This window comes from Punica granatum, chromosome 2 (assembly GCF_007655135.1).
Source record: "Punica granatum isolate Tunisia-2019 chromosome 2, ASM765513v2, whole genome shotgun sequence".
In the NCBI taxonomy this organism is placed as follows: Eukaryota; Viridiplantae; Streptophyta; class Magnoliopsida; order Myrtales; family Lythraceae; genus Punica; species Punica granatum.
Genome location: NC_045128.1, coordinates 43,096,375 through 43,114,548, shown reverse-complemented (window position 1 = coordinate 43,114,548; position 18,174 = coordinate 43,096,375). Strand labels below are relative to the sequence as shown.

The 18,174-nt window shown below is 39.4% G+C and overlaps 2 protein-coding genes across 2 annotated transcripts; one reads left to right on the top strand and one right to left on the bottom strand.

The window, feature by feature from the left end:
- Window positions 1–5,735: 5,735 nt before the first annotated feature.
- Window positions 5,736–10,048, top strand: LOC116194200 (serine hydroxymethyltransferase 3, chloroplastic). The gene is made up of 12 exons (XM_031522951.1): window positions 5,736–6,150; window positions 6,816–7,066; window positions 7,245–7,440; window positions 7,530–7,704; window positions 7,798–7,915; window positions 8,011–8,123; window positions 8,233–8,355; window positions 8,577–8,681; window positions 8,823–8,909; window positions 8,997–9,104; window positions 9,187–9,259; window positions 9,550–10,048. Exons 2-12 carry the CDS (start codon window positions 6,850–6,852, stop codon window positions 9,822–9,824), a joined length of 1,590 nt encoding a protein of 529 aa, XP_031378811.1. The 5' UTR covers window positions 5,736–6,150; window positions 6,816–6,849; the 3' UTR covers window positions 9,825–10,048.
- On the bottom strand, window positions 9,949–17,959 carry LOC116194202 (probable trehalose-phosphate phosphatase 4). Its single transcript, XM_031522953.1, has 11 exons — window positions 17,796–17,959; window positions 12,505–12,605; window positions 12,035–12,247; window positions 11,740–11,880; window positions 11,562–11,633; window positions 11,320–11,445; window positions 11,138–11,191; window positions 10,929–11,030; window positions 10,743–10,820; window positions 10,508–10,648; window positions 9,949–10,379 (listed from the first exon to the last, which is right to left on the bottom strand). Exons 3-11 carry the CDS (start codon window positions 12,245–12,247, stop codon window positions 10,194–10,196), a joined length of 1,113 nt encoding a protein of 370 aa, XP_031378813.1. The 5' UTR covers window positions 12,505–12,605; window positions 17,796–17,959; the 3' UTR covers window positions 9,949–10,193.
- Window positions 17,960–18,174: the final 215 nt, after the last annotated feature.

Here is an 18,174-nt window from a genome sequence, read left to right as displayed (position 1 = left end):
GCAGTTCACTCTTTTTGTATCTTCTCCGTCGGTACAAATTCCCACCGAAAGAAAAGAAAAAAACCAAATGGGCCCGCGCCTAGGCTCATCATGAACCTAATTTCACTAAATGGGCCCTTCTCAGATTTATAGGCCCATTCTTCTTTGCCATTTTTTATTTGTTTTTTTTTATTAGATTAAAATACTCAATAGTCCATCAGACATGAACTCCAAACCAAACCACAGGCAAGTATTGACAGATATCTTCCTTCTTGATACTTCGTCGAGAGTAAGTAACTTGTTCTTTATGGCAAGCTAAGGGATAAAACGGTGTCTTGGAATCAAAGGAGTTGTTGACCATAGAATTCTCACGCAGTTGAATATAACTAGCCTGCTCCTCATTAACAACCATTTCTACCCTTCCTCCTTTATAACATCATAAACTTTGGTCTGGTCAGGGGACCTGCCCACGCCATTCCACCACTTTGCATGTAAACATTTAGAGGACATAGAAGATGTTAGTTGTTAAACCAAAATTATTTAAAACTAGTCTTTTAGCCCACGCGTTGCGCGGAGTCTCTTGCAATTTTTCATTTTTCAATTGATATTTCATCAATTTAGTTCTAGAAAATATATTGAAACAGATAAGTATAGCTTAGTTGTCTTCAGAGAATTTGTGATACTTAATGAGGTACCTATTGAGTTCCATATGATGCGAATAGCATAAAATAAAATAAAATGAGTCGGAGAGACTTATGCTGCGTTTGGTTTCATAATGGGATTTTAAAATCAGATTTTAATTTTAAAAAAGAGTGGTATAAATAGGATCCACCCAATTATTTTGTTTTGCTGTGGAAAAAAGTGGTATAAATGTGGTCCACTCTTTGAATTTGTATAAGTTATTTTGTTTTGTTGTGAATAAAATTAAATTAGAATTATGATTCTAAAATTTCATCTACAAACCAAACAAGCCCTTAGGTGGAGAAAGAAAAAGAGGTAAGCGTTGTGAGAGTGGGGAAATTTAGTTGAAATTTGGTATTATGAAAAGTTATGTCTGGAAAATTTAGATAATAAAACATCTCAGAGAATTTCCATTACTTGAAAAGTTCTCAAACCTTTTGTTATAATTGAATCCAATGCAGATCTTGTGAAATGAAATTCTCTACCATTTATCCAAAAAAAAAAATCCAATGCAGATCTTGTGACCGAGAAGAATAGACCATCGAACATGCATTCCTAGGCAGTGTCTATATGCGTGTTTATATCTTTTGCATAATAATGGAAAGTAAGACCCACTTTCCCTCTATCGAAAAAAGGATGTCACGCCTTATTGTAATGTGTGATTATTGGGGGCTGTGGGATTAACCATATCTCGGGTTACAGCCAAATTTGGAGGAATATGACCATTTGGAAAAATACGTCAATAAATATTTATATCAAAAGATATTCTTATTTAATATTAGTATGTAAATAGGTGATCAATCACGAGTTAAGAATTTAAAAAAAAAAAGACTTGTATGGAAGATTCAGCGCATGAATGATACGGGAGTACTTTAAATATAATATATATATATATATATATATATATAGTCAAGAAACTGTGGGTGGTTTTCCCATTCCCAACACCGAGGGCATATTTTAATTACTTTCGAAGAATTCTTCAACTTCTTGGAAATTTTTTTAAAAAAATTGAGAACTATGAAAATACATTTACTTATATTAAAATAAATGAATAAAAGATATGTTTACTTTTGTGCATGTATTCGTGCTAAGCATTTATTCCCTTTGCCTCTTCGTTTTTGTCATACCTTTGAATTTTCTGAAGACTCTCCTCGTTCAGCCCCGTACGAATGTTTTTTCCAATAGAGCAATTAAGGAGTCGTCTCGTTAGGAGCTGAGGGTTTACAAAATTAAATCAAGAGTTGAGGGTTTTTAAAAGAAGCTCGTACATTTCACTTTTTGACTTATATATATAAATAAGAGTTAATTGTATTTGTAATTCAAAATATTTTTAGGTTGGTCCAAAATATTTTTTTGGTAACTTATTGGTACATTAAATTTCAAAACAATTTTGATATAGTACATTTCGTCATCTGTGTTTGACGCCGTTTCTACTCTAAACTTTTTAAATTGCAAAACGACTCAAAGTTTTAAATTTTTTTAAAATGTACCCCACATTCTCTCTCTCTTCCTTCTCGACTTTCTCTCTCTTCTGCAAGTTCTCTCGCTCTCTCTCTTCACCTCACCTGATCTCCGCCGACGACGCCCCCGCCCTCGCCAACTTCCCGATGTCCGCCTCCTCCGACCTCCGCCCTCTTCCTTCTCGCTTCGTACCAGATGACACTTCATACCATAGCACGAGCTATGGTGGCAGAGAGCGACGAGATCTACCTAGGGCAGAGAGAGGACTCTAAGGACTGGACCGAGGATGATGAGCCAAGGGAGGCGTTCAAGACGTTCAAGAGATTCTTCACCACAGTCCCACTCCCAGCAACCCCAGAACACCCTCCCAATCAAAACCTCAAACCGACAACCACCAGATATGAAGCGGAAAAGATCAAAAACCCTCGAAATTCGGATAATCCCTAGAATTCTCCGCACAGAAGCAGCTAAAGGTTTGATCTTTGGGCAATCTTACTGCACCGGACGAGTTGACGCTGAAACTTGCGAGCAGTAGACGATGAACACTGGAGTTAGGAGGAGGAATACGATGAATAATGGAGGAGAGAGAGGGTTGGGGCAAAATTGAAAAAAAATTAAAAATTTAGGTCGTTTTGAAATTTTAAAAAGTTTGGAGTTTTAATTAAAAATTTAAAAATATTTTTTATTATAATATTCTTGCCACATCAGTATTTTGCTGATGTCATCAATCATGAATTGACGAAATGCACTACATCGAAACAGTTTTGAAACTTAATGTACCAATGAGTTACCAAAAAACTTTTTGAACTAACTTGTAACATGTATGAAACTTTTTGGACCACAAATGCAATTAACCCAATAAATAAAATATAATATATTAGCAATTGATCTTTTATGCCAAAATTATTAAAAAGAAAAATGATCACTTGGTAAAGTGAATTCTTTAACTGTCTTTCATGTTCTCGTTCGACGAGTATAAAGAAGACAAGAAGTCGAGTAGATGAGGAAATGCTGAGAAAAACACGCCAGCAACTAATTGGAACTCTTGTTACACCCTGTTTGGTTTTACAATCAAGTTTTTAAAATTTTAACTCTAACTCTAACTTTACTCATTATATAACAAAAATCAACAACGCAATTATTACTTTTCCATTTTTTTTTTCATTTTTTTTAATCATTCAATTCAATTTTTAATACAAAACTTTCTCAACTATCCATTACTTTTTTCACAATTCAACAACACAATCATTATTTTCTCTTAACTATTCATTACTTTTTCACACTTTTTCTCATAATTTAACAACACAATCATTACAACTAAATTAAAATCAAAATTCAACTCTACTTAACTCTAAAACCAAACACATCAAGTTATTGATGTATTTGAGTGGTTTTCTCTTATTACGTCGTTGCGATTGCTTATAGTTAGAATCCATATAGAATACTAAAAATCGAGTCAAAGTATCGAGGTGCCATGTAAGACAAATGAGATTTCTCCTTACGCGACCCTTCGTCTGACCGCCAACAATTATGTCAGAAATGGCACACTATTATGTTGCCACGTCGCTTCATGAAACCGAAATTATTCGCAATAATGAAAGACGAAAAGATTAATATAATAAATCTATTAAACTATTCATAAGTTGCTATATGGTTTACATTTTGGTTGAAGCACTAAAAAAATATTAAAATTTTGAAAAAATATATAATATTAGTCAATTAGAATTTTTAATATATAAATTTTTTTTATAAAGTTATAACAATAATTTTATTGATTATCACAACCAATCTAGACTCGTTGGTCTAATTATTTCAGATTTTGGAAGTGTTATATGAAGCCGAAAATGCCACATCATCTCTTGGTTGACTGAGCTACATCATATCTATTTCGAGGAACTTTTTTATCCACGTGATAATTTATGGGTTACTCAGATACTATCATATTCAGATAAAAAACCAAACGACAAAATTATTTTATTTTTTCAAGATCTATTTTTATTCTTAAAAGAGTTTTATTCCGATAGACAGAGGATGAAGGTGGGTGCAGCTTAAGGATAGCAATGAAGACCCAACCCGCGTAGGTATACGCCTCGGTCCAAATCATTCTGGGCGGGCCATAATCGCTTCGTACAAAGAACATGGCGGGCATGGGTATTCTGGACAATACCCATGCACGAGCTAGGTAGGGCATGGGCATTATTTAAGACCTATCTCGGCCTGGCCCGCCCCATGCTGACCTGCAATGATTTAGACATTATTTATAATATTTATAGTTTAATATTTATCTTTCCCTTTTTGTTGCGACTAAATTCACAATTTGGTCCTTGAAAGATACACCTCGAAACAAGTTGGTCCTTGAAAGATTTTTGTATACTAATTGGTTCATCTGTTTGAAATATTAGCACCACTTAGTCGTCCTGTCAAAATTTTATCTAGTCCATGACGAAATTCACTGGCTATAAGACACCCAAAAGCGACTTCATTTTTTACCCTCAACTAGTGACTTTAAAAAAATAAAAATAAATTTGGGACTGGAGGGCTCGATCTGCATGGCGTCTCCCTCTCTCTTTTGGTTCATCAAAAGAGGAATAAAGGACGAGGGGCAGATGTAGGCTCTCTCGGCGACTACCCAACTGGGTGGGGTTGCCGGAGCCTTTAGAGGCATCCATCGACATCGCTCGAGGGAGGGCCATAGTTGATCTGAACCCCCGTTAAAAAAAATGAAAAATAGTAGAGAGAGATAGAGAGAATGGGAGAGAGAGAATGGAACCGAAGAGGATATAAAACAAGATCAATATAGGCTGGCGAACGCTGTCCTACAAGCTCTCCATCTCTGTGAATTATCTTCTCCAATAAAGAAAAGCCGCACGAATTCTGCATCTCCTCTAAGTACCGATCAACCCAACTCGACCACCCCCTCTCTCTATTTATGTTCGGTTCGATTGCCCCTCACCAAGGTAAAAAACGAAATGGAAAGATGAGGTATCGACCTCCCTTAACCCTTCCTCCTTAACTCGGCCACCTCGTCATCCCTTTTCCCTTTCCTCCTTATCTACCATAGCCAATCGTGAGACTAGCTCCAAGGTCTCTACCGCCCACATGAGTTTAGAAGCTCAAGCTTCGCCAGGACAACTCCATGGAGCTCTACCCCTTCTTTGGATTCTGACCAAGAGAGAGAGAGAGAGAGAGAGAGAGAGAGAGAGAGAGGAATGGGGGTAGATCGACCACTCTTCCAGCAACGAGCTCCCTTGAGGGGGAGAAGGATGGTGGTGCTGAGTGTGTACTATGCAATGGTCTAGTGCGATCTACTCCTTCAAAAGAAAAAATATATTTTTTATTTGAAAAGAAATTAATTCGTTATCTAAATCAACGTTATTTTGGGTATCTATTGCCAATGTGGCGTTTAACGGGCTAGGCTAGCCGATAACCTGTCACATAATTAATATCCGTCGGGGACTAAATGAAAATTTGAATGGAAGGATCAAATTGTACTAACGTTCCAAATGGAGGGACTAATTAGTATACCAAATATCTTTCAGGGACCAATTTAAAGCGAAGCGTATCTTTCAGGGATCAAATTGTGAATTTGGTCCTTTTGTTGCCGGAGCCCTAGCGCCCCACACGCCACACCAGTGCCACTAGTCTCCTCTTCGTCACTGAGTCTCTCTTCTCCTCTCAGTCTCTCTTCTCCTCTCAGTCTCTCGCCGCTCCCTCCTTCACGCCCTCGACGCGCCGGCGACGCCTCGTTCCCTCACTCGTGCTCTATCTGCTGCGGCCGCTGCCGTTCCCTGCTTCCTTCCTCACTCCCTCCCTCACTCCATCGACGCCTCGTTTCCTCGGTCCCTCTCGGCCTGCTGCTGCCGCAGCCACTCCTGCTCCGTGTCCCTCCCTCACGGTCTCGACGCCTCGTTCCCTCACTCCCTCTCGGCCTGTTGCTGCCGCAGCCGCTCCCTGCTTCCAGTCCCTCCCTCACGGCCTCGACGCCTCTTTCCTTCACTCCCTCTCGACCTGCCGCTGCCGCAGACAGAGGTCTGCTGCTCCTGATGGCCTAGTTCTACATGTGTGCTTGTAGGATAAGTTTAGTTCTCCCATGATTTTATGTATATATAGGTATATATACTTGGGACAACGTTCTCCGTCCGTGACTTGGACCTTAGCTGGTATATGGTCTCTGCTTTTTTTTTTTTTTTCCCCCCGGATGAATATGTGGTCTGTGCTTTCAGGAAGTAGGATAAAGTCTTAATTTAGCAAATATAATAAGCAAAACTGATCATGTTAAACTGCACTGAGAAGATCGTTTCTACTTGTAAATGTAATTCTGAAATCTGAATGTGCAAGAAAGCGGTGGCTTCCTTGGAATGTGCGAGTAGAGTCTCCTTGTGCTTTCTTCACTAAAATTAGGAGATCACAAAGGGCCGACATTTCGATTTTTTTTTCCTCAGAGATTATTTAGTAGCTTCTGATGGCCAGGGAAGTACGTCTGCTCCGGGAAAGTTGCTTGATTCTTGCATAGTTTATAGAATTTTATTTCTCACGTTTCTCATTGTATATTATGAAGGGTGGTGGTGATGTTATTTTCTCTTTGGTCTTTCTGCGAAGAGACAATCTTTGATTTAAAAAAATTTGGTCAGATATTGATGTGCAATTAGTCCAAATTCTCTGCTTGTTCTAAATTCTATTGAAATGGGTTGCAGGAACTGTGCAAAAATATAGCTGTTGAAGCTGAAGATGCAGGCCTGTATTGGAGCAGTGGTGACAGGCTCTCTGCAACAGCACATATTGATCAAGGCATCACCTCTCCCTTATAAAGGGTTCAATATAAATGGATTCCCTGATCAATTTAAGCTCAGTACAGTTAAACCCCTTCAGTCTTCCTCCACTGGAGGAAGTTTAGTCATTGCCAAAGCAGCCTCTTCAGTCTCTTTCCATGTGGCTGAGCTGGAAGGTCAGTTCTTGCCTGCCAAGCATCTTTTGTTGCTATAATACATCATCTTGCGTTTTGCCGTTTTGTTTTAAATAGTTGGGGTTCTTTCTACTAACTGATAATCGACTAGGCTAGCTAGGGAAATATTAGATTCCACATTTATTATCTGAACCAATCGCTTCTTGCTTCCTTCAATCAGGCAATGGATACACCTTCATCGATGATGCCCTCAATGAAGCTGATCCCGAAGTGCATGCCATAATTGACAAGGAAAAGAATAGGCAATTTAAAAGCCTTGAGCTTATTGCCTCTGAGAACTTCACATCTCGGGCAGTGATGGAGGCAGTTGGGTCATGCCTTACAAACAAGTACTCCGAAGGATTGCCTGGAAAAAGGCAAGTGGTCGGACCTCTGAAACTCCTTTTTCTCCCATTTTGACGATAGCCAGCTGATATTCGAATTTGGTCCTTTTGTTTTGATTCAGGTACTATGGTGGAAATGAGTATATTGATGAGCTTGAGATCTTATGCCAGGAGAGGGCATTGGCAGCATTTCATTTGGACTCGAAAAAGTGGGGTGTGAATGTTCAACCATTATCTGGTTCTCCTGCCAATTTCGAGGTCTACACTGCATTGTTAAATCCCCATGACCGTATAATGGTATCTTCTCCACCTTTATTCTGGCAACTTTGTCATTAGAATTTTTTGTTAGAGCAACATCTTTATTAATTAATTTCTTGTTAATCAATACAGGGTTTGGACTTACCTCATGGGGGACACTTGTCTCATGGGTTCATGACCCCTAAGCGGCGGGTTTCTGGGACCTCTATATATTTTGAGTCCATGCCTTACCGACTCAATGAATCAACTGGTGATGCACTCTTACTCTTGTTCCTGTAATCTTTGTTTAGTTAAATATTATTCGTCGAGATTCTTTCTGCTAACCTGTTATGAAATCTGTAACAGGCCTCGTCGATTATGAGATGCTTGAGAAAACAGCAATTCTCTTCAGACCAAAACTCATTATTGCTGGTGCTAGTGCATATCCTCGTGATTTTGACTATCCCCGCATGAGGAAGGTAGGGTAATATGTTATTACAATTTGCTTAACTGAAATGTTTGGTCCTTTGTAGCTTCTTCTTCCTATTGCGTCTTCTAATTCATTATAATTTTTTGTCATTGAGAAAGATTGCTGATGCTGTCGGGGCATTTCTCATGATGGATATGGCTCACATAAGTGGGCTCGTTGCTGCTTCCGTGGTTGCTGATCCCTTTGAGTTCTGTGATATCGTTACAACTACGACACACAAGGTGGTGATTCATTCCCCCCCTGCTTTTTGGGTTCTAGACTTCTAGTTATCTATGATCTTTGCATTCTTGCATAATGTGGTTGAATAGAAATTTACAGCGATGGCCTTGAAATGGGTGGAAAACTAGTTTTCATGAACTTTATGGCCTGTCAATAGAAATTGTTACTTTGCATGCCGGATAGCTACTAAAGTCTTTTGATGGCTTGATTTTATGTTTTCTAGTCATTGAGGGGGCCAAGAGGTGGCATGATCTTTTTCAGGAAGGATCTAGTTCTTGGAGTTGATCTTGAATCCGCTATCAACAATGCTGTCTTTCCAGGCTTACAGGTTTTACAGCATCTTCTCTTTCTAATAATCTGACATTGAATTAGTTTTGACGCTTCCCAAAGTCATTGGTTTATTATACACAGTTTGCTCTTTATTTTGACACTTACATCGTGCTGAGTAACGTGAACTTCTACTATGCAGGGTGGTCCGCATAATCACACAATAGGGGGGCTTGCAGTCTGTTTAAAGTTTGTGCAGTCACCACAGTTTAAGGCCTATCAGAACAAGGTATAGGGGTTTACATTCGTGATTCTAGCATGCTTCTCAATCTGACTGTAACCTTATGATTTCCTAATCTTGGTTTCTATTTTGTAGGTTGTCTCTAATACCAGAGCTCTGGCAGACCGATTAATGGAGCTAGGGTACACGCTGGTCTCAGGAGGGAGTGATAATCACCTTGTCCTTGTAGATCTGAGGCCAATTGTAAGTTTCTTCCGCTGTAACATAACTAACAAAGATCCATCTTAAGAAAAGTTTACTTACTATATCGATAATGCGTGAATAGGGTCTAGATGGTGCTCGGGTGGAGAAGATCCTCGACATGGCGTCTATCACCCTCAACAAGAATTCCGTTCCTGGTAAATCTTACAAGCCATTGCCCGTCTTATGGGGAGTTTCTTTTGTACATCCAGTCTGAGAAAAATTCTTCCAGGCAGAGTCAATCACAAACAGTTGTGTTGTGGGGCCTGGGAAAGTAACCAAGGAACCCGTAGCTATCAATTGTTGTGATTGACCCTGTTCTATAGGAACATTTTTTTAGACGAGATCTAGGTTAGAGAGTATCCAATCTTGTGGTGTTTGTATTGTTCTTCATCATTCTTCTGTGAATTAACCACTTCTGGTGATTTCTCATTTTTAAATCTAAAAGGTGATAAGAGTGCTCTGGTGCCGGGTGGCATTCGAATCGGATCGCCCGCAATGACGACCCGTGAATTCTCTGAGAAAGAGTTCAAGGCAACAGCTGACTTCATTCACGAGGGCATACAGATCACTCTTGAAGCCAAGAAGTCTGCTCAGGGATCGAAGCTCCAGGACTTCATGAAGCATATCACTTCTCCTGACTTCCCTCTGAAGGAAAACCTGTCGGACCTTCGTCGAAGAGTCGAAGCTCTCACAACCCAATTCCCATTACCCGGATTATAGATAAATCCCATGGGAGCAGAAGCAGAAATGAGATGACTGGGATAAGTAGATGAATAGATCGAAAGTGTAGAAATTTTGGTCATTTCGGGGAGGAGGATGTCATGTCATACAAGAACATTACAGATAGAATAATCATGTCTTCTTGTCTCGAGACAGGAACAAACTTTATGGTTTTGATGATAATTCACATAGTTAATAAAACGAGTAGAGGAGTTTCATATTCACAGTAAGGAAAGCTCAGATAGTAAAATTTCTCAATCCCCACAACCCAACTTATGAGAAAATCATTCCTTACTCCAAAAAAGAAGAAAAAGAAAAAAAAAGGATTCATTTCCCTGTTTTTCCCTTGTCGGTCGGTCGGTCGGTCGGTCAATCCCCTAGACCCCATATCTGGGCCGAAGACCTGCTGCTGCAAGAAGAGGCCCTTCTCCATCTAGCCAGACGCGATAAAAAGGTCAGCACTTCTGATGGATCGCTGAGCGAGTACAGAGCCTTAGTATCCTTCGGGACCGTTGATACGATGATTGGGTAACCTTGCCCTCTCCTCTCTATGGCCTGCAGCTCTCGAAATTACGGTCGACCAAGTTAGTTGAACCCATTATATATTGTTATTATTATCATGAGAAGAATCAAATTTGAAGTCAAATCAGGGCGGGAAAAAGACAAGTATGACCATACAGCACCTTGAAAGCATCCTCATCGGTTCGATCATCTCCTATATACAGAGGGAGGACGTCGCTCGAGTCCTTGAACCCGAGTGTCTCTAGCAAATACTCCAAGGCGTTGCCTTTGTTCCACTCTATAGATGGCCTAATTTCTATAACCTGCCACATATTAGATGAAACTGCGGTTATAACGAAGGAAAAGTAAAATAAGTAAAAATGGAAATAGCATCATCGGAAAGATCAAACTGCATACCTTCTTTCCCCCGGTTAAATGGAAATCCGGGTACTTCGCTATTACAGATCTAACCATTTCTCGTAATATATTAACATCCTGGAAATACCGAGAATTGAGGTTGCTTTGTCAATATACTAGCAAGCAACAGAACAGAAATTAGGACTGATAATATGATATTGTAGGCTGGAGCATAAAAGCTCTCACCTCTTCCTTGACCTGTCGAAAATGTACGGAAATGCAAAATCTGTTGTCCTCTAACCTTGCACCTGGTATTCTTCTAGTCTTTTCCTCCAATTCCGCATAAATCTGTAATTAAGAGGATGAATAATTTAACTCGGATCATGCTGCGGGAGCCAAACAAGATCAATAACTCTTGCTCGTTACAGTGTATTATCGTTAGATAATAAGCTAACCTGTCGAATTGCAGGCAAGAACTTCTTGGCTGGTTGGAAGAGAACTTCATTTCCCTGCCAAATCAGATCCTTTCAGTGCATATTAGATCGTCTCGGCTTGAATTCTCTAAAAATAATAAAGTATCATATATATACATATATCCATCCTGGATCCACAGAGAATGGGAGCCGTGCTAACTAACCTTTTTATCAAGAGAAACGGGAGGGCTTTTCCCATCAGAATTCTTCACAGGGTTCGGCGGAGCCATTATGTCCATTCCATGGCTCCCCGCATAATAAACGTTCGGTAACTGTACAAATTCTTTTACCTGCAAAGTTACAGAGAGAAAGGTTCGGTTGGTTAGGATATATATATATATATATATAATTGCAAACAGATGGGAAAGGGAAAAGACGAGGATAGAAACCAGTCGTTCATCTTTACCTTTTCTCTACTCCGCCCACTGATAATAGCCGTGGGGAAGTACTTTGCGACTCCTCGTACAGCTGCTCGCATCTGTAATTTGTTAAACAATATATATAGGTTTCATTAGCAAGGAATGAGACATCAATGAATGAAAGAAGGGAAAAAGTAACAAGCGGGGGAGTCTCTTGGTGTCGACCTCATCGGACATTAAGGCACGGTCGGGGTCATTTACAATGGGGGAGAGGGTCCCGTCGTAATCTAAAAACACGACAATCCTCTTCCCCCTGGCTGCTTTCATCATCCGTTCGAACGAGCGTAATGCTGAAGGGTGCTCCTTCTACGTTAATTTGTCAAGTCGCAACAAACGTCAGTGCTAGCGTAAAAAAACCAAACAAAAAAAATCCGATACACACCATGCTTGAGCAAATCCAGAAGAACTTCACAAATTAAGCCTGGTCAGAAGAATGTTGTATATTATGCGGGAGACTTACCAACCATGATAGGTAGGCTGCTTCCGAGGGCTCTGGTTCATTACTCGAGTCAACATCCAAGACGACGGACAGCGCTGTCTTCATTGAGGCAGAATCGCTGTCGATGCTGTTATCGACGTTTTTCGATCTGGAGAGGGAACGCATCTTGTGCTCGGGGAGGAGCACTCTCTGGAGCCCCATTGCCTGAAGGATCTTCACCAAGTTGGCCTTCATCTACGCACGAGTACGAGTCAAATCAAGAAAAACCAGAGTCTTAGCGGGAAAGCTAATGGGCTGGGCCGGAAGCTCGCCGAGCCCATTAAGTATTTGGGCTAACTATACACGTACGTAGTCCAGCCCATTTCATCAATATAAAGTAACGTAGGATGGGTGGGGAGGCCAAGTCAACAATTTATTTTCACCAGCTGCCGCCATAGCAACTGACAATTGGAGAACAACTAATTTCTAAAAGTCTTTAAGATTATACTCACTGGTCGAGTCGTAATCTGGAATAACTAATTTCTGCTCGGGCGAATCAACCGCTTGGATAATATAGGGCAGTTGCTTAATTCACCAACCAAAAATTGCTCCCCTGCAATCAATCAATCAATAAAAATAAAAATAAAAATAAATGGTCAGGCAGGCTCTTCATTAATATATGTATATGGGTAGGAAATATTTGAAGGCAAAGGGGACGGAGTCTTTAAGTTCAACTTATAGGATGGGATGGAGAAGAGAAAGGACGACAGTAGAGTTGAGATGGGCGAAGGGTAGACGCAATGGAAAAAAAGGGTCACGAGGAGGACCAACTGAACCAAAGTCAAGTTGACGAGGAACTCGTGCCGTGCCGACAGTTCTTGCCCGTCCCAAACCCCACACCCGAGCTCAAAACCCCCACCCCGCCCCCCTTTTTAGCATGACTCACGAACTCCCTCCTTTGATTTTCTCTTTTTTTATTGAAGTTTCGTGTCTTGTTTTTTTTTTTAACATTAAAACTAAAAGAATCATCCCTCGAGACTGAGAAAAAAAAAAATTCTACATATGCATGACAAACATGTATATGTATCAACCGTAGAAGGGAAGAAGGGAAGGCGGAAAAAGGAATATAAGAGGGGAGACGCCTGACAATCAAACTCAGCCCACAGTACTGGGCCGAAATTTCCCCTACGTTTTTTGTCTCTCTCTCTGTTTTTTTTTTTGTGCGGTTTGCTTTGCTTTTCGGTCCATGAGTTTCTAATGTTTTGGGGATAATTAACGTGCTAAGTGCAGGTAACTTACGAAGGGGGGCGATATCGCATTTCATGCATAAGGATTCACCACGCAAACAAATTAATTAAATTAAATTAAATTAGCCACTGATCTATCTAGTAGCTAATAAAAGACCTATTTGTGCATGCATGCTGGGTAAACGTCCAACTATCAATCAATAGACGTACTTCTAGTTTATGCAAATTATACATGCATAATAAACAAATGCAAAAGGCAAGCGAATGACATACGTGATCATCATCATCATAATGCATCATGAATGAATACATTAAAATAATACTCCAGGTGTGTATATATTGGACAGATGCGATCCATGGTAAGAAGTTACAGTTGCTAAAGTAAACGACAAAGAAATTTACAAAAAGCAAAATAAAGTGCGCTGTCAAGTTCCAGTCACAGAGGTAAAAAGAAACTTTTTGTCAAATGACATGCACGCATGTGAACCCAAACAGCAGTGTTTTTTTTTTGTCTTCTTTTGCTTTTCGCAGGTGTTGCGAATTAGTTGATGTTGGGGTTAGAGAAAGCTAGGTCACTTTCAAGATTATTTTTATTTTTTTTGTGAATATTTTATTAAAATTGCATAATTAGAAAACAAAACTATATTATATTATATTATACTATACTGATACATGAAAAGTCTCCGTTAGTTTGGTGAATAAACATTTTGCATGTAGGACGGGTGCATATCAGATGTTGGCTTCAAGTTAGGTTTCTATAGTCACAAGGCTAGCTAGCTGATTCAGTCGATGCAGACAATATACATATAAATGATGATATATATTTTTTATTATTATACAGAATATTATGTTATCATTATTAATTAATTCCCTCTTGGAACGGAGACATGGAAGCAGAGAAAAACAAAATTTCTCCATAATAGATCAGAGATCAGAGCATGGGTGATATATGATCCATTGAAACAAGTTTTCCCTGCCATTAAATAGAGACAGAAACTGTAATTCGCAGTTATACCGAACCAGAGAAGAATTAAAAAGAAGAAGACATCATGTCATTGGCATGCATGGAGAATTAATTGGAACGGATCGGATAATAACCTATATATGTAACGTAACACACTCTAGACAAGAAAGCAAAAGTGCGAAAATTCAAAGCTGCAGCATGCACATTCCTGAAATCAACTCGCACGATCAAAAAGTAAAACTTTTCTTTTTTCTTTTTCATTCAAGACTGATGACCAGAACTGGAAGCTTTTGAGATACCGATCGAGTCCTATCGAAGGCCCCTTTTAAGGAAGGGACTAAGCACTTCTCTCGTGCTTCCATTCATTCCACAGGGCACAACATCAACACTCCTTGGACAAAAATTCTAGCTTTTTCCCCTTTTCTAGAAAAGAGAGAGAGAGAGAGAGCACGTAGCAAAAGAACACGTAGATCCTATCCTATGGGGCTAAAAATTGACAACCCAGTTTGTTTTTAATCAATTCTAAAAGGTTGACCTCCTTTATCTAGTATCATTATATCATCGTCGTAATTATATATGAACTTAAAAAAAAAACATTCAGAAAGAAAGATGTGGGGTCGAGCGAGAACGGAACACTAATGGTGCGTTTGATTTTAAAGTAAAATTTTAAAATCAGATTTTGATATTAAAAAAGAGTGGTATAAATGAGGCATATCCTTTGACTTTGTATGAGTTATTTTGTTTTGTTGTGAAAAAAAAATAGTATAGATGGGATCCACTCTTTGACTTTGTATGAGTTATTTTGTTTTGTTGGGGGTAGAATTAGGTTAAAGTTGTGATTTTAAAATCACATTTGCAAACCAAACAAACCATAAGACTGTGTTTGGTATTAGAGTAGAGTTGAGTTTTGATTTTAATTTGTTTGTAATAATTGTGTTGTTGAATTATGAGAAAAAGTGTGAAAAACAATGAATAGTCGAGAGAAAATAATGATTGTGTTGTTAAATTGTGGAAAAAGTAATGAATAGTTGAGAGAATTTAGTATTAAAAATTGAATTGAATGATTAAAAAATTGAAAAAAAAAAGAAAAATAATAATTATATTGTTCAATTAAATATAAGTGGAGTTGAATTAAATAGAAAAAAAATTTTAAATCCAAACATGACCTAAATAGATCGATAGAGAGAGGAGTAGGACATGACAGCAAACAGCCAGAAGACAAGTTTACGTGTCAGGAGAGAATTGGGGGCTTCATTCAGCAACAAAACCCCATATAGATCTTAAAAAAGACAAAATTAAAAGGGTCCCATCCCATCGTCGCACCGTCGACGCGTCTTTGCTACTGCACGCGGTTTTCATCCAAACCAACGAAACCATTTCTCTCTCTTTTAATTTGTTTTGTTTTTTTGACAGTTCGACACTCTCTGAATTGTTGATCAGGAAAGTACTTCAAGACACATAGATAAGATAAATAGATAGAAAGATAGGAGAAACAAACGCAAAAGTCTACATCCATCCCCCAGTTCTAAGAAACTAACTCTCAACTATTAACCGTTTGGCTTTTCTTTACTTAATTACTACATAGACTAGATATATTGCTTCTCTACATTATCATGGATAAAATAAAAAAGGGAAAAAGAAAAAGAGATCGATAATTTTTATGAGACAAAAAGAAGGACAATTTTCTAATATTATTATTGTTGATTGATTGATCATAGTATATATAGATTTATAAGGTGAATACATGGCAGTACATTATTGTTCAAAGTGAATCACCACCTAAATCTAAGCCTCGTTGGCTGAAACTTGGATGGAAGTGCCGACTAGGAGTAGTAGACTAACAAACTCCTGAGCTTAATTTGAAAAATACATAGGAGGAAATGAATGATATATATGTCAGAACATCGTCGCACTCATAGTCAAGATAGTTATAAAGAAGCTATACAACCATTCTCGAGTTTTATGCGTGAAAATTCTTCAAGACCCCTTGACTTGACTTGAAAAAAGATATGTCGACTATATATTGGAGTATGTAGAGAGAATATGAGTTATTAGATAGAAAATTCTAATGTTTATTATATATTTTCTTCACGAGGGACTACTTTGAAATTTCTTGTAAGCATGAAATGGCTAAATAGCTACCAAGTTATACGGTAGCTAACAAAGCATAAGGTCAAAATGAATATTAGTTGAGATATTTGTGATGCGGAGAATTAAGATATTAATCAACATCAACAACCACATGAAATATTTCCTTAAGAATAATATGTATACACACACACATAAACCTTTGATGGACAATTATTCAATAAATATTTTATGTAAATTAATATGAAACGATAATATAATCATGGCCAGCACATGCGGTATCACGCCTTACATATTCTCACCTCTATAATAAAATAAAATTACATATTTTCCTAATTATCTATATTTTTGTTATTATTATTTTGAAAACTAAAGATAATAATATATATTTTTTAAAATATGCGTAATCTCAGGGGGCAACACGGGTTCAACCTCTAATAAGTGATAAGCTAATAAATCCCAACATCATCCCTCGATTTAGTAAATATTTAGGTACTTTTTAGTCCCGTCAAAAGTAAAGTGGCTCGTTTCGTAGGAGAGAGGGAGGGGGCCCCATCACATCAGAACAACTGCCCCATTAACTTTCATAACTGAAACAAACTGGTCGGTGGACCCCACACCGGCCACCCGCACACGTGGCGGATCCCACCGACATCCTGGACGAGTCGCTCGCCTGCGGGGCCCTGGGGGTGGGGGGGTTTGCTTTCTTTCGGTCGGGGAAGGAACTGCTGACTCGCTCTGTGCAGTCAACGGGGGCCCTTGGCGGGCCCTCGGCAGGACACGTGTATCGCCGACCGACCATAAGCCTCTCGACTCTCCTCCCGCTATTCGAGAAGAGAAGAGCGAGAAAAAGATTCCCTCGACCACCACCACCACCACCGGAGAAATACAGGCCTTTCTCCGGGGGAGGACCACGCACCATTGACAAGCTCGTGAGCGTCACGTTCCACGTCACGAGCTACCGCGCATGCATTACACGCGCGGGGAGATCGCGTGGGTGGGGCCGTGTGTGTGGGGGGGGGGGGGGGGAGGGGAGGGGAATTCTAGTAATGTTTTTGCCGCGGGGATCCCGCTTAAAAGGGCAAAACGAACCCCAACCGCTTCTCGTTTTCTGAGGTGCACTGCTCTCAAAGTCCTTTTCGGCAAAATTAATGGGCGGCAATGAATGAAAATTTTCCTTTTCTTTTCTTTCTTTTCCTATAATATAATTTCCCGCAGAAAACCGAAATATGGAAAATAAACCAAAAAAATATAACGATTCGAAGAGAGAGAAAATCGAGATCGCTAGCTTAGGGCGCAAACATGATGAATAGCTAGCTCATCGACCGGAATAGAATCAATTTACGAGCAATTGATGAGCTAGTCGGGAAAGAGCTTGAAATCAAACGGACATGGAGATTAACGAACGAAATGCAGATCACCAATCAACAGCGCGCACCGAGACACAGAGAGAGAGAGAGAGAGAGAGAGAGAGAGAGAGAGAGAGGATGAGGAGGAAGCTTACAGGTTAGGTCTTCCGTACGTACGTCGGCGGTAGGGCTTCGATTGCTTGGAGGCGCTCTGCACTCAAAAAACCGCGAGAGCTTTGACGAGACGAAGCTGATTCTTAGAGAGAGAGAGAGAGAGAGAGAGAGAAGAGAGAAGAGGGGAAGGAAGGGTGAGGGAAGGCGGAGAGTATTTATAATTGAAGGGGAGAGGGGAGAGTTCGGGGGGTTTTTGGAGCTATTAAATTAACTTGGTTGGTATATTTGACCCCAACTGACCCTCACTTCGCTCTTAATTTACTAAAATGCCATTATATAATTCACGAGCCAATAAAAAATTATTAGGCGGTTTTACATCATATACATCAAGTGGCGCATTGAGATAAAATGAAGAAAACC